Source organism: Panthera uncia, chromosome F1, assembly GCF_023721935.1.
Source record: "Panthera uncia isolate 11264 chromosome F1, Puncia_PCG_1.0, whole genome shotgun sequence".
In the NCBI taxonomy this organism is placed as follows: Eukaryota; Metazoa; Chordata; class Mammalia; order Carnivora; family Felidae; genus Panthera; species Panthera uncia.
Genome location: NC_064813.1, coordinates 29,726,850 through 29,742,527, shown reverse-complemented (window position 1 = coordinate 29,742,527; position 15,678 = coordinate 29,726,850). Strand labels below are relative to the sequence as shown.

The following is a 15,678-nucleotide window of genomic DNA, read 5'->3' as shown; positions in this document are numbered from 1 at the left end:
CCCTAACATCATAGAAAACTTGTCAGCGTAGTAAGGAATGAGACTTAGGCAGCGGGCAGTGTAGTAAGGAATGAGACTCACCCCCAGTGTTTTCTTTGTAAAAGGAAGGTGTTGGATTCTGGGAAGTTTGTTCTCATTTTGAGTGAGCAGCTCCTGTTTTATTTTCATTCATTCATTCATTCATTCATTTTAAAAGTTTATTTATCTTTTTTAGTAATCTCTACACCCAACGGGGGCCGGAACTCATGACTCCGAGATCGAGAGTTGCATGCTCTTCCCACAAAGCCAGCCAGGCGCCCCTCCTGTTTAATTTTATATATTAGCAGTCAGCAGAGTGCCTGGCACATGACACTTATAAATGACAGCTAAATAAATGTTCTGGTGGTGAAGACCTCACAACATTCCTGAATCCACTTAGTGATTGTTAACAGTAAGAAAATGCAAGACAGATCACAGATCATGGAACCCGTTGTAAAAGGGTGGCTTATTTTGTCAATTGTTCCTTAAAGTGCTTCCTAGTCCTTCTAACACAATAGGTTCAAATTCCAGCAGCATTCCAGTAGCATTACTAAGTGGAATGGTGTGTGTGTGTGTGTGTGTGTGTGTGTGTGTGTGTGTTGTAGTTGAAGACTGTTTCTTTTATTGTTAATACATTTTGCAAGTGGAGTTCTGTGATACTTTCTGTACATTGTATTGAGTGTTCATTCAGCTTGAGTAGAACGTAGTTAAAAGTCTGTAAACCAAGAACTTCACGCAGTAAGATTTAGCTAAAAATCTATAAAAAGACTAGCTCTACATGCTTCCTACTTTTTCTTTATTTTCTTTGTCTAAAAGTACAGAAGAAAGGGTAGCTTGAACTGTAGTTGTTGTGTATTCAAAATAATTTATATAACTGATATTTTAGTTGATTGCTTTCATGTGTTTAAATAGGAACTGTTTTCTTAAAGTATTTTTCATTTACAAAATTATATTCAATATTAATACTTCATTGAGCATGACAGAAATATTAACTCCATATCTATGGATTATCTGTTTATAAACAATAAATGGAAATGTTTTCCCATAGGCAGATTTTCCCTCTAACATTTAGCACACCTCTGCCTTCTTCCTATAAGGAAGGTGTTCTCGTCCCTCCTGTGGCTCTAGTAGCTGTGAACTTGCTCATGGCCCCCATCTTCAGCCTAAATTGTGGAGTGATCATTCATAATAATATTCAACATTATTGAATAAGAACCTGGCACCATGCTAAGTATTTTACATGCATTGTGTCCTTGAATTTAATAATGTTAAGGTAGGAAACATTAGTCTCACCATTTTATAGATAAAGAAACTGAGACTTGAAGGGGTAAAATTATTTTCCAAAAGTCACACAGCTAATTGGTGGCAGCATTTATACCTAAGTCCATCTGATTCCAGCATCCTAACTTTTCATTCTCCCATCTCTACTGCCAGGTCTGTAACCTGAGAGACCCTTCAAAAAAAAAAAATCCTTATTTATTTATTTTTGAGAGAGAGAGCACAAGTAGGGGAGGGGCGGAGAGAGAGAGGGAGACACAGAATCCTAAGCATGCTCCAGGCTCTGAGCTGTTGGCACAAAGCCCGATGCAGGGCTTGAACTCATGAGCTGTGAGATCATGACCTGAGCCAAAATCGGATGCTTAAACTAGTCTAAGGTGCCCCTTGAGAGACTCTTTTTATTTTGTATTTTTACTTAAAAAAAAAAATTAAGTTTATTTATTTAGTTTTGAGAGTGGGGGCAGAGAGAGAGGGAGAGAGCAAGAATCCCAAGCAGGCTCCGCACTGTCAGCACAGAGCCCGATGTGGGGCTCGAACTCACAAACCGGGAGATCATGACCTGAGCCAAAAACAGGAGTCGGACACTTAACCGACCAAGCCCCCCAGGCACCCCAAGAGACCCTTTTTAAAACATAGATCAGGGGTGCCTGGGCGGCTCAGTCGGTTGGGCATCTGACTTTGGCTCAGGTCATGATCTTGTGGTTTGTAGGTTCAAGCCCCACACCTGGCTCTGTGCTGATACCTCAGAGTCTGCAGCCTGCTTCGGATTCTGTGTCTCCGTCTCTCTCTGTGCTCCAACCCCTCTCGTGCTCTGTCTCTCTCTGTCTCTCAAAGATGAATAAATGTTAAAAAAAAAAAAATTAAAAAAAAAGAACATAGATCAGATCCTGTCATTGCTCTGCTTTGAACTTGCCAGTGATTTCCCATAATACCTAAAATCTAAACTCTACTCGAAAATGTCTTCTTCTGTTCCTTAAACAACACTAATTTTGGATTTTGTGTAAGGGCCTTTGCAGAAACATTCTCTCTGCCTGGAATGTTCTTCCTCTTAGGGTCACATTATTACATCCTTACTCTCACTTAACTTTCAGTTTAAATTCATTTTAAATATCATTTAGTGGCGTTTCTTGAAGATCCCCTTTAGAGTTACCCAGTCACTCATTACATCATTATACTGTCTCCATATAGCGCTTATCACATCTGATATATTTATATGTTTATGTATTCATTGTTATTATTCATTTCCCAAACCCGCCATTAGATTCTAAGTGTCATGAAAATAGGCGTGTGGTCTGAACCCATACAGTTGTATCTCCAGCCTTTAATGCAGTTCCTGGCACATTGTCGATTTTCTATAAAATTTTGTTGAATAAATGAATGAGCTTCAGACTCATATAGATACTGTGGGGCCGAATATTTCCATATGATTCCACCCATCAAAATTTACCTTGTCTTTTAGTTCATTTCTCTTCCCTTCTACTGCTACTGTCTTAGCTTTGGCCACCTGCAGCCCTTACCTAGAGCTTGCTGACTGATTTTCCTATCTGCAACCCTTGCTCTTTTCCTGCTACTCTGCACATTTATCCCCTGTGGTCTTCATAACGTGCACATCTGTTCAGGGTACTCCCTTGCCCTCTGCAGTGGCTTCCTTTGCCTTTAGGATAAAATTGAAGCTCTGTAATGTGACAATGTGAGACCCTCCGGATCTGCCTCCTGCCAGCTCCTCTGCTTCGCCTCTGCACACCCACCATGCCTCACATCCACATTCCGTCACTGCTCTGAGGGGAATTGTCCACAACTTGCAGCCTCTCACAAGGTCATGGTCTTTTCCTTCCTCTGTACATGATGGCCCCTTGGCTGGGAACACTCCGGTTTCACTTGGCTAATTCCAATTTCTTCTTCAGATCTTAGCTCCTGCAGAAATCTTTCCTGAACCCCAAGTATATACAAGGTGCTCCTTCAAAGTAGTGTCTTAGCTAGAGTGTATACCCCAGCTTGTATACCCAAACTGTATACCCCAGTTTGCCTGGGATGGTCCAGGTATACAGTTGTTCATTAGGCTAATTACTCATGTAGTCCCTTTTACTCTGAATAGTCTCCTTTTTCAGATGATAGATCACATGATCATCCAGGTTTAGCACCCTCCACCTCTCCATCACTGTACTTACCATATTCTATTGTAATTGTTTAATGTCTCTATCGAGCTTTTTGTAAGGGAGCAAATGAAGTATTTGGTGACTATTAGTGTCTGCCTCAGGTGCCTTTTGGAAACCTGTCTTCGGCCCTTCCTCCTCACCTTCATCCCTGAAAGAATCTATCTTTCTCTATTGAGCTCCCTTAATACTTTGATTTTATTTGTTTCATTGTGATTATCATATTCAACCTTACGTTTTTCTTACTGAAGTGAAATTCACATTACATAAAATTAACCATCTTAAATTATAGCTCAATGGTATTTAGTACATTCCTAGTGTTGTATAACCATCACCTCCCTCTAGTTCCAAAACATTTTTATCTCCCCTCAAAGAAGACCCAATACCCACTTAGCAGTCACTCCTCCCTCCCTGCTGCTTCTTTCCCCTGGTAACCACTAATTTGCTTTTTCTCTCTATAGATTCACCTGTCCTAGACATAGCATGTAAATGGAATCATACAATATGTGACCTTTTATTTCTGGCTTCTTTCACTTAGGATGTTTTCAAAGTTCATCCATGTTGTAGCATATATTAGTACTTCATTCTTTTTATGGCCAAATAATCTTTCACTGTATGGACATACCACATTTTGTTTATCCATTCATCTGCTGATAGACATATGGGTTGTTTCCACCTTCTGACTATTGCAGTAGGGTGCTATGAATATTCATGTATAATATTTGATATTTGTTTGAATACCTGTTTTCAGTTTTTTCCACACTGGCGGCACTATTTTACAATCCTACTAACAGTGTACAAGGGTTGTAATTTTTCCATGTCTTGCCAATGTTTGTTATTTTCCAATTTTTTGTTTGTTTGTTTATTACAGCCATCCTTGTGGGTAAGAAATGGTATCTCGTTATGGTGTTGATTTGCATTTCCCTACTAATTAACTTACGTTGAACATTTTTCTTCCCATGTTTTGAACATTTATATAGATCTTCTTTGGAAAAATGTGTATTCAAGTCCTTTGCCCATTTTTGAATTGGTTATCTGTCTTTTTGTTGTCGAGTTGTGAGAGTTCTCTATGTATTCTGGATAGTAGACCCTTCTTAGGTATACGATTTGCAAATATTTTCTCCCATTCTATACATCATCTTTTCTCAGCCTTATGCTGCATATTCTTATTCCCCTTTTTGATTGTAAGCATCTAACGGGTAAGGACTGTACCTTATACATCTTTACAGCAGACTCATTCAGATAGTAGGAGTTTGTTGAATAGGAAAGACATTTGTCAGCACTTACCCTTTAACATTAGAACATGGTGCTTTAGGGTTTACACCTTACACCTCAAATACTGGGTGTCTTCTCTATGTTGTAATAATTGCCAGTTTGTCCTTTTTTTCTCTTATACTAATGGCTGTTAACAGGGTTATTTATTTTACAGCTTGGAGCTGCCATTGGCTTTTTGCTGCCACCAGTTTTAGTGCCCAACACGCAGAATAACACAGATCTTCTGGCCTGTAATATCAGCACCATGTTTTATGGAACATCATCTGTTGCCACGTTTTTATGTTTTTTAACAGTAATTGGTGAGTGAATTTTTTCCCCTATTGCTTAAATAGATAAATGCATGACAAACACATGAAAATAAAAATAGCTAACCCTCAACATTTTTATGCTAATATCTCCAGTGCCATTTGCTTGTTTCATTCTTGCTGTTGCCCTTGTTCAGATAACGAATGCTACAACCCTAGGGATATGTTATGGTCGGCTACATCTATTAAATATTGTAAAGGTTTGAACACTAATTCATCTAATTTACCTCCCTACTAACTTTTCTTCCCTGATGACTGTTGTTGCAAACATATTAGCTGCCTCCTCTTTGCATACTCCTCTACGTGTTCTGCATCTTATGCTAATATAGCCAGGAACAAGTTCTTCTCATGCTTTAAATGACGCAAATAGGCTACAACTTTTTTTTTTTTTAACAATAAATCCCTCCAAGGATCCCCATTTTAACAATTAACTGGATCTGAAAATGTTGACCGGTGCACGATCCTGGGCAGCAGCAAGCTGTTCAGCAGAATCTCAGACCGGCAACTGTCTGCTTGTTAGGCCACTCCAGCAAAGCCCTGCTGCCTCCAGTCGTCACTGAGTCCTCTCGTCTGGGCCTGTCTCTTGAAGCAGTCAGTCAAAATCAGCTGCAAGCAGCCATCAGCAGTTTGGAAGAAGGTTTGGGAAGGTCTGCTTTTTAAAATTTATTTTTATTTTTTTTAATTAAACTTTTAAATTTTAATTTAATATTTTTTAGAGAGAGAGAGGGAAAGAGAATGAGCAGGGGAGGGGCAGAGAGAGAGAGAGAGAGGGAGAGAGAGAGAGAGAGAGAGAGAGAGAGAGAGGGAGAGAGAATCCCAAGCAGGCTCCACGCTCAGCATGGAGCCCAATGCGGGGCTTGATCCCACGACCCTTGGATCATGACCTGAGCCGAAATCAAGAGTCAATGCTTAACCGGCTGAGCCACCCAGGTGCTCCTAAAGTTTATTTTTAATGGGAAACAATTTTGATTTCAGGCAAAAGGATAGGTTTTTTAAGTAATATGTTTGCTAATATAACTATAATATTGCCCTTTGGGCACTCAGTATTGTTTAAGACTCAGTATGTCTTAAATTGATTTGAAGAAGAAAGCAACTTTAAAGTAAAAAGGCCATCTTTTAATCATTAACATTTACATCAAGTTGCATTATAGCTGGAGTTTAAAAATTTATAGATTAATTTTTACCACGGCTATAATAGTAATGAAAAATTCAAATTTTGTGATCTCCAGATATGAAATCTTTAGCTTTCAAAGAAATGTAGGCTGAAGACAGTTTTGATAGAGACTGCCTCTATAGGTGAACTGCCCATATATTTAATCTCCCAAAGATAATGAACAAAATACTCTCTTGGTAGCATATAAAGTATGCTGACACGTCCCACCTACTTACGGTTGGTTTTTATGTTTCAATTAGGGAGTGACACATTTGCCCTGTACAGACTACTGAAAAAGGACAAATTATCCCTGTACTATTTTAGCAATTTAACAAAGATATAAACAAAATCTACAGTTGGCCCTCCAACAACATGGGTTTGAACTTCACAGGCCCACTTATACATGGGTTTTTTACAGTCCTGTAAATGTATTTTCTCTTCCTTATGATTTTCTTAGTAACATTTTCTTTTCTCTAGCTTGCTTTATTTTAAGAATACCAGGGGTGCCTGGGTGGCTCAGCTGGTTGAGCGTCCAGCTCTTGATGTTGGCTCAGGTCATGATCTCGTGGTCGTGCGATGGAGCCTTACATCGGGCTCTGCACTGAGCATGGAGCCTTCTTGGAACTCTCTCTCTCCCTCTGCCCCTCTCCTCTACTTGTTCTCTGGTCAACAGTAGGCTATTAGTTATTAAGTTTGGGGGGAGTCAGAAGTCATTCATGAATTTTCAACTGTGTAGGGGATTGGTGCCCCAAACCCCCACATTGTTCGGGGTTAACTGTTTATTTTTTAAAAGCAAACTCTTAAGTCTACTTTTCTGGTAGCTGTATTTGATTTGCTAAATGAAATGTAGTTTATATACATTGTGCATAAATAGATCCTCTGTTAGCACTAGGGATTATTAAAAATGTAAAACCCTCTTTCCTTTGATTGCTTGTGTTATCTTCACATCAGTTCTGGTTTTCCTTTTTCTGTTGTCTTCAGTTGCTTGTCTCTTCGGAAGAAGTGAGAGAACAGGTTCTATATGTGATATCTATACATATGAAATTATGTGTATGATGCATATATGTTTAAGCATATCTATATGAGATGCTACAAAGATAAGATACCTATTTGTCAAGGAAGGGGACAAAAAGGCAATAATAATAGGTGTGACCGTTGACATAGCACCCTGTGTTATTTGAGAAATTAAGAGACCTATTCATGTACATTATTGCTTATTTATGTACTCATGGTCTGAATAGACAGTGGAAATGGAGCAGGGAAAAAAGACTCACTGTCAAATTTTGCTTGGTGACCTGTAATCTTAATGTTATGATGCCAAGCATAGTATAAAAGCAAGATAATTTACAGTTGTGACCTGAAAGTCTCAGGTTGAAATTGTGATATTTAAACAAAAAATGTACTTGTTTTTCTTATTCCCAAATATTTGTGATTGAGGGAGATATGGGCTATTTTTAAAATCCCTACTCAAATGTCCTTAATCACTAAGGGACAGTCCTACTTCCCTCGAAATTCTACCCATAAATACTTTGGAAGCCCAACCAAATCTGGCAAAGTAATTTGGCTTTGCTGATGCTTTTCAGCAACGTGTCATATACTAAATTGGTATTCAGCAGTCTTTCAAAAATGCTATCTTGAGGCTTCATGCCATGTAACCCTCCTGCCTTCTTCCCTCATGGAACTTACATGTGAATGTAATCCGTCTAGCATTTCTAGGAATTAACCCAAGCCTTCCACTGAATTGCACACTAATACCTCATTCTTCACACCCCACATGATTATACCCTCTGACACGTGGTTGTTTGGTAAGTACTGAACATGTTTAAAGGCACGTTACATGCTGTATCCTTCAGTTTTCACAGCCGTATGAGGACGGTAGTATTATCATTCCCATTTTATAGATGAGGAAAGTGAGGCACAGAATGTAAGTGAATTTAACCTATCCATGGTCACAGTAAATACTGAAGGTGAAATTTGCACCCAGGTACCCTAAGTCCATATTTAAAATGTTATGTATAAAAATAGGTCATTTTAATTTTTATTTAGTTTTGTTTTTGCTCCACTTCAAATTGCTCTTGTATAAGTGGTGATGCTGTTGTATTTGAAAGCTGTTCTTGTGCAGCACAGCAGTAAACTATATCACTTCACTCAAGTGTGCATGTTAAAATGCTTACCATCCTGATTCACTAACATGAGTGAATGAGAGAAACCAAAAGTAATGGCAATCAGCATATTTAATGTTACGGCACTTAAACACATGAATAAAGAACATGTTTGCGTAATTTTACTTTTGATTCTTATGTTCAGGATATTTATATATAGGCTGCTATTGTAAACTTTTAACAGAAATATGTTTCACCCAGGCTATGAGAATTTCAAGCCCTGAGATAGTCTCTGACTTCTTAAAAATAAATATTCCTCAAAAAGACGATGTATTTTGTGTAGCATTCAATAATTACAAAATTAGTTTGCAAATGTCACATAATCCTCATAACAGCTTGTTGTTATTTCCATTTTATGAATGAGAAATCTATAGTTGAGAGACAGGAATTGACTTCTTCAGAGTTATACAAAATATGAGGCAGAGCCAGTATTCAAACCTTTACATGTCTTATAATAAGTTAATATGTGTAATGTCTGCTTGAATCAAACAAGGACAAATAATGAAATCAAAAGGTAATGTTACCTAATTCCAAAAAGTAGAAGTACTCCTAAACACAATAGATATGCTTATTCATCATGGGAGAAAAAGTTTGACTGTGGTGCCCCCCAAATCCTTTGGCTACTTTGGAAAATAACTGCTTTAATAGTTTATTACTATCACTATTATTTATTATTATTATTAATTATTATTATTATTTTGTAAGCTCTGTGCCCAGTGTGGGGCTTGAACTCACGACCCTAAGATCAAGAGTCGCATGTTCTACCAACTGAGCCAGCCAGGTGCCCCGATAGTTAATCATTTTATTGGCTCACACTTTTGGTGGGAGAAGAAAGTGGAAGACTATTGCTTTTTAGTTTTCAAGGGAGAAAGAAAAGCCATATTTCATCATTTGAAAGAATCACTGCCAAGTGAACAGGGGCAGAGACCCTGTTTTCTGTTCCTCTGTTTCCCTTTCTTCGTATAGAATTAAACCTGACTTTAGTGTATTGTGTAGCTAATACAGGCCTGATTTTATCCAACAGGGCAGTTAATTACCTGAAACTAAATGATAACACGTGTATTCAGGAAATAAATTTAGTAGCGTTGAAGATTAATAAGAATTGTTTTCATTTTGAATTGGAGTTCAAAGCTGAGCCTTTTATACTTACTTTACCAGAGTAAATAAAAAAGTAAGAGGCTTAAGACTCACTCAATCCCCATGACTCCTTGTAAGCATGGTTTTTACATTCTGAAGCTTTGTTTTACAACTGTGTGAGTTGTGTATTACCAATATTAATGAAAAGAGATATCTCCTATCTTAACTAGGACACAAAGAGACTTTCAGGAAAGGACAACAGACGCCCTCCACAGTGCAAGGAGCAGATAGGGTGAACGGAAGAGGAGGGATTGCAACAATTTAAACATTTTATGTCTACCAGTCCAGTCCTCCGATGTAAGCATATTAACCAGTGAATATTCATGAGTATGTCTCCTCTTGAATTAGTTGTGACACCTGTAAAAATAGAAGTCTGTTTTAGTTTGATAAGTTTTCAGTATATCATAATTAACTGACGTTTTGGTGAGCTCTGCTGCCATGAATCCACCTGGACCTGTTTCAATTCTAGAGGTGTAATTAGATCAGTTGATAAATTTCATATCAAAACTTAAAAGGAAATAGTTAACTAACTCAAGATAATCTTCTAAGAGTTCAATAACAGGGGTACCTGGGTGGCTCAGTCGGTTAAGCGGCCAACTTCGACTCAGGTCACGATCCTGCGGTCCGTGAGTTTGAGCCCCGCGTCGGGCTCTGTGCTGACAGCTCAGAGCCTGGAGCCTGCTTCAGATTCTGTCTCCCTCTCTCTCTGCCCCTCCCCCGTTCAGGCTCTATCTCTCTCTGTCTCAAAAATAAATAAATGTTAAAAAAAAAAAAAAGTTCAATAAACACATTGGTTTGCTTATTTCTGATGTTACCTCCAATTACAAATTGAACTAAATTTAGAAATGGAATTGTTGACTACCTACTATAATAAAAATTAATCTTGCTTAACTGAAAATGGAATAATCAGTGGGCAAGGTTGTGGCGTGTTATTGATGGTTTTGCAGTTAAGTCATGTGAACTGGCCAAATCTCTGAGTTGTAGTCAGTTTCGGGGGACCAGGAGGACGTGCCTCACTTAAAAAGCAATGAAACTGAAAGCCTCACTGTAAGACTCTCACTACCTGTTTAAATTTAAACCGATTTAGTCCACTCACTAAATACGTGTATTTAATTTCCTTTTCATGTCTGTTTCCAGCATTCAAAGAAAAGCCTCAGTATCCACCAAGTCAGGCTCAAGCAGCTCTTCAAAACAGCCCCCCTGCTGAGTACTCCTATAAGAAATCAATAAGGAACCTATTTAGAAACGTTCCCTTTGTCCTTCTATTGATCACTTATGGTAAGTGGTTTTCTTTTATTTTCTGCGACGTCTCTGTAAACCTTTGAGCACTGTAGATTATTTTCACTTGATCTAGTGGTTTGAGCTTTAATGAGCTAGGTTTGTTAACTGTAAAAATAATGACGGCACAGTCATAAATTTTGAACTAAAAGTGAAAACTTCAGGATGGATTTTCTTACACGTTTTTAAAACAAAAACAAGTAATAGATCTCAAATAGACAAATTCTGTCAACCTTTTTGAGTTTTCACAGAGTATTTTAAGTCCTTTATAAATTACCGTAAGCTTATGGGAAATGTCACCAACAGCTCCCTTCTCTGACCCTGTGCAAACTGGCGTCTGTTTGGACCTACCCAGTCAGGACTAGACACTAATGCGATCACCTTAGCCAGTTCTAACTTGAAAAAGAATTCTCACCCTTCTAGATATGTCAGGACAGCTGACAGATACTCCTCTGACACTGTGGCCTTGACTGCAGGCACCAACATATTTGCCTCCCTTCAGAGTTTGCTGACAGTTCATTCTTTGTTTTTCTTAAAAACATTTTTTTAATGTTTATTTTTGAAGGAGAGAGAGACAGAGAGTGAGTGGGGGAGGGACAGAGAGAGAGGGAGAGAGAGAGAGACACAGAATCCGAAGCAGGCTCCAGGCTCCGAGCTGTCAGCACAGAGCCCGACGCGGGGCTCGAACTCAGGAGCCGTGAGATCATGACCTGAGCCAAAGTGGGACGCTTAACTGACCGAGCCACCCAGGTGCCCCTGTTCTTTGTTTTTCATGTTAACTCTGTTTGTATCAACTGCCAACACCCCTTATTTCTGTCTTGTCTTCAGAAGTCACTCACTGCTGTTCTCTTTTTTACACCTTTTTGGGAGTGCACACCCTAGTACATAACTGTTTTGCAAGTGGTTAAAAATTATGCCCTCCTCTAAACACTCACCCTTTTACCAGGATTACTTCATCTTTTTTTCTTTTTTTTAGTACAAGTTGTTCAACACCACCCAGCTTCAGTGATCAGCATTTCACCATTCTTGCTTTATTTCTTTCCTCTACTTTTTTCCTGGAATATTTTTTAAGCAGATCCCCAGATGTTATGTCATATCATCATTAATACTTTAGCATGTCATAGTTCCTTTTCTTAATTTTGCTGGTTACTTCTGTTGGTTAGCTTAACCCTAAAACACGTAACTGGGAAGTAGAGTAAATACGGTGGGTCATTTTTATCTATAAGAACAAATTCGTTTCTGTAGCCTATCATTTTTTTTTTAATGTATGAAATTGATTGTCAAATTGGTTTCCATACAACACCCAGTGCTCATCCCAAAAGATGCCCTCTTCAATGCCCATCACCTACCTTCCCCTCCCTCCCACCCCCATCAACCCTCAGTTTGTTCTTTTAAGAGTCTCTTATGCTTTGGCTCTCTCCCAACTCTAACCTCTTTTTTTTTTTTTTTTTTCCTTCCCCTCCCCCATGGGTTTCTGTTAAGTTTCTCAGGATCCACGTAAGAGTGAAAACATACGGCATCTGTCTTTCTCTGTATTGTAGCCTATCACTTAAGGAAGAAAGATTCCTACCTTCTTTTGTCTCTCACTGTTTCCCAAGACAAAACTTTCTTTCAGTCCATTTATAACCAACCCCTTGTCACAGACACACACATACACAAACATGCCTCCGCGTGCATATACACTGTTAATACTAGTCTCTGTAATTTTGTGCCATTACTCCTTTTACCTGAAATGTGCTCCTTTTTTCCACTAAGTCATCCTACAAGAGCCAACTTAATGTTTGCCTCACTTATTGTTCATTTTGTTACTCATTCATTTATTTGTTTATTCCATCAGTAATTATCAACAATGACTGTAGAGTAGTGCTCTAGATACTGTGTGGGCTAAAAAGAAGCATAGTATGTGATTTCTTCCCTGAAGAAATTAGAATCCAACTGGGGACGTAATATAAACATCTAAAAAGCGAACAACAGTTTAAGAGTCATTTCTTTTGTAACACATCATTTAGTACTTCCTTGATTATACATAAGTGATAAGGTGAAAATTTTTTATTTTTTTTTTTGAAATTTATAAAGGACTTCCCTATATATTATTTTATCTAACTTTTTTGAGATAGAAATATTATACCTATTTTATAAAGGATCAGAGTTCTCTTTTCTTAATTCTAAATTTTATTTATTTGTACAAAATTTAGTAGGTTACAAAGGATGCATAGTGCACACAGTATAAAATTCACAAGGTACAAAGGGCGTACAATGAAAAACCGGTCTTCCCCCATCTCTGTCCCCAGGTTACCTCTCTGTTTCCAGGGAGTTCCTCTCCCTGGAGACAATCACTGGTATCATCTGCTTCCTTGTGAGGCTGGTATAACCTTGATACCAAAATCAGACAGGAACAGTGCAAGAAAAGAATTATAGGTCAATTTCGCTTATGAAAAAAATGTAAAAATGCAAAATAAAATATTAGCTAAGCTACGTTAGCAATTTATAAAAATGACAATACATCCTGGCCGAGTTTGGTTTAAGAAATGATGTTGTACTAAACTGATTTAACACTAGAAATTCATGAATATAATTTATTGCAGTAAAAGATCAAAGAGGAAAATTTGCCCAATAGCTGAAGGAAAAGCATTTGATAGAATTCAATACCCGTTGATTAAAGACTTAGCAAACTGCAAAGAAAAATGAACTTTATGAATCTGATAAAGTTTACCTACAAAAACTCTCTACTAGACATCATTCTAAAGGCAGAACCTTAGGAGCAGCACTATGCTTTAAAACAAGGATGTCTGTGTCATCGCTTTTATTCATCATCCAGATGGAAGTTCTGGCTGGCTCACTAACACAAAATTTAAAAGTAGATGAGTTGAAAAGAAGAAAGTTGCTATTATTCATAGATAATATGATTATATACACCAAAAGTCATCAAACTATGGCCTATGAGTCAACTCTGTTGCCTGTTTTTATAAATAAAGTTTTGTTTGTTTACATATTGTCTATTGCTGCTTTTGAGCTGCAAGGGTAGCACTGAGTAGTTGCCTCAGAGACCCCAGCACCTGCAAAGCTAAAGATATTTACTGTCTGGCCCTTTGCAGAGAATGTTTACTGACCCCCTGATCTATAAAAATAATGCAAGAGAACCTACAGATAACTATTAAAACTAATAAGAATGAGTTCAGCAAGATTAGTAGATAATCTGACAATGTGAAAATATCAACTACATTCCTGTGCATTTATAGGAATTGTATTCCTTTTTAAAAAGATGTTTATTTCTTTATTTTGGTGGGTAGAGGGGCAGAGAGAGAGGGAGGGAGAGAATCCCAAGCAGGCTCCACACTCAGGGCGGAGCCCAACCTAGGGCTCTATTCCATGAACCATGAGATCATGACCTGAGCCCAAATCAGGAATCAGATGCTTAAATGAATGCGCCACCAAGGCACTCCGATAAGAATTGTATTCCTATAAAAAGATATTTTTATAACAGCAGCCAACACTATAAGATGTCTAGGAAAAAAACCCAACAAAAGAACTTTGTAAATTAGAAAATTAGAACACATTAAAAGACAAGAGAAGACCTCAATTAAATGGAGAGCTATGTTTATAGAAGACTTGAGACTATAGTGATGGCAGTTAACGTTACAGAACCACTGTATTAATAAATGACAGTTGCAGATTTGGATTGACAGAAAAGCCAGATACAGGCACTAATTAGGACACTAAACAGAATTTTCTTGTTGAAGGAATTAGAAAGAAGGGGTTGGGAAAAACCGTGGAGAGTTTAATAATAATCCCCAGGACAGTTGGAAAACTTTCTTGACCTCATAGTCTTCACCAGAGGAGTAAGAGTTAGGGATCATAATTTTGAATGAGTGAGTCACATCACACCTTTTAGCTGTGCACCTGTCTCCCTCAATGTCTAGTATTATATATTGAAAGTTGGAGCAGAGTTGCACATGGGATGGTCTGGATAGGGACTATACTCCTGAGATAGGTTTTCAGGATTATATACAATATCCAAAACTTAGGAACCAAATAGTCCAAGCTAACATTGTTTTTGAGGTAGGGCTATTTGGAGAAAATTGTATCCCTTACTGTGCCAACTATTGCTACTTGGTATCTGAAACTCAGAAAAATAATATATTCTAGGTTCAGATAACAATATCTCTTGCTATTATAATTCTTATCCAGACTCTTGCTATCCTTACTCCGGTCTGGAATAGATTCAAGATCCCATAGGATACAGCACAGTAGAGGACCCCCAGGCCAGAGCACAGACCTTCTTTGTTTTCCTTGGCCTCTCCAGGCTAACCTAGCTGGGTCCCTATATATTCCTGAACTCAATGGGACATGAGCAACAAAGGCCAGTTACTCAGGGTTTTTTGATATGATCTTTAGATAGCTATAGGTCTCCTTTTGCAATCTTCTGTATACACAGGGTTTGTAATGGAACTTGACTACTTCTAAAATTCCTGTGAGAGAAGTAAGGGCCAAGAGCAAAGATAATTTTGTTGAAGACCAAGTTGAGGGCGCATTCTTATATCAGGATATATAAAACAATGATTATTAAGATGCCATGTAGGGGCGCCTGGGTGGCTCAGTCGGTTAAGCGGCTGACTTCGGCTCAGGTCATGATCTCACGGTCCGTGAGTTCGAGCCCCGCATCGGGCTCTGTGCTGACAGCTCAGAGCCTGGAGCCTGTTTCGGATTCTGTGTCTCCCTCTCTCTGACCCTCCCCCGTTCATGCTCTGTCTCTCTCTGTCTCAAAAATAAATAAACGTTGAAAAAAAATTAAAAAAAAAAAAAAAAGATGCCATGTAAAATCAAGGGACAGACTATTCATTAGGTTACTGCAACAGAGTAGAGATCCCAGCGATCTACCCCTGTGTCTGTTTGCAGGCTAGGTTGTATTGTAGCAATGA

At 38.3% G+C, this 15,678-nt stretch overlaps 1 protein-coding gene across 1 annotated transcript in view; it reads left to right on the top strand.

Moving 5' to 3' along the window:
• Positions 1-15,678, top strand: part of FLVCR1 (FLVCR heme transporter 1) — a 37,506-nt gene that overhangs the window by 1,233 nt on the left and 20,595 nt on the right. Inside the window, exons 2-3 of the mRNA XM_049634170.1 lie at positions 4,879-5,023; positions 10,619-10,759. Coding sequence (XP_049490127.1) covers positions 4,879-5,023; positions 10,619-10,759 — 286 coding nt within the window. The remainder of the gene's footprint in view (positions 1-4,878; positions 5,024-10,618; positions 10,760-15,678) is intronic.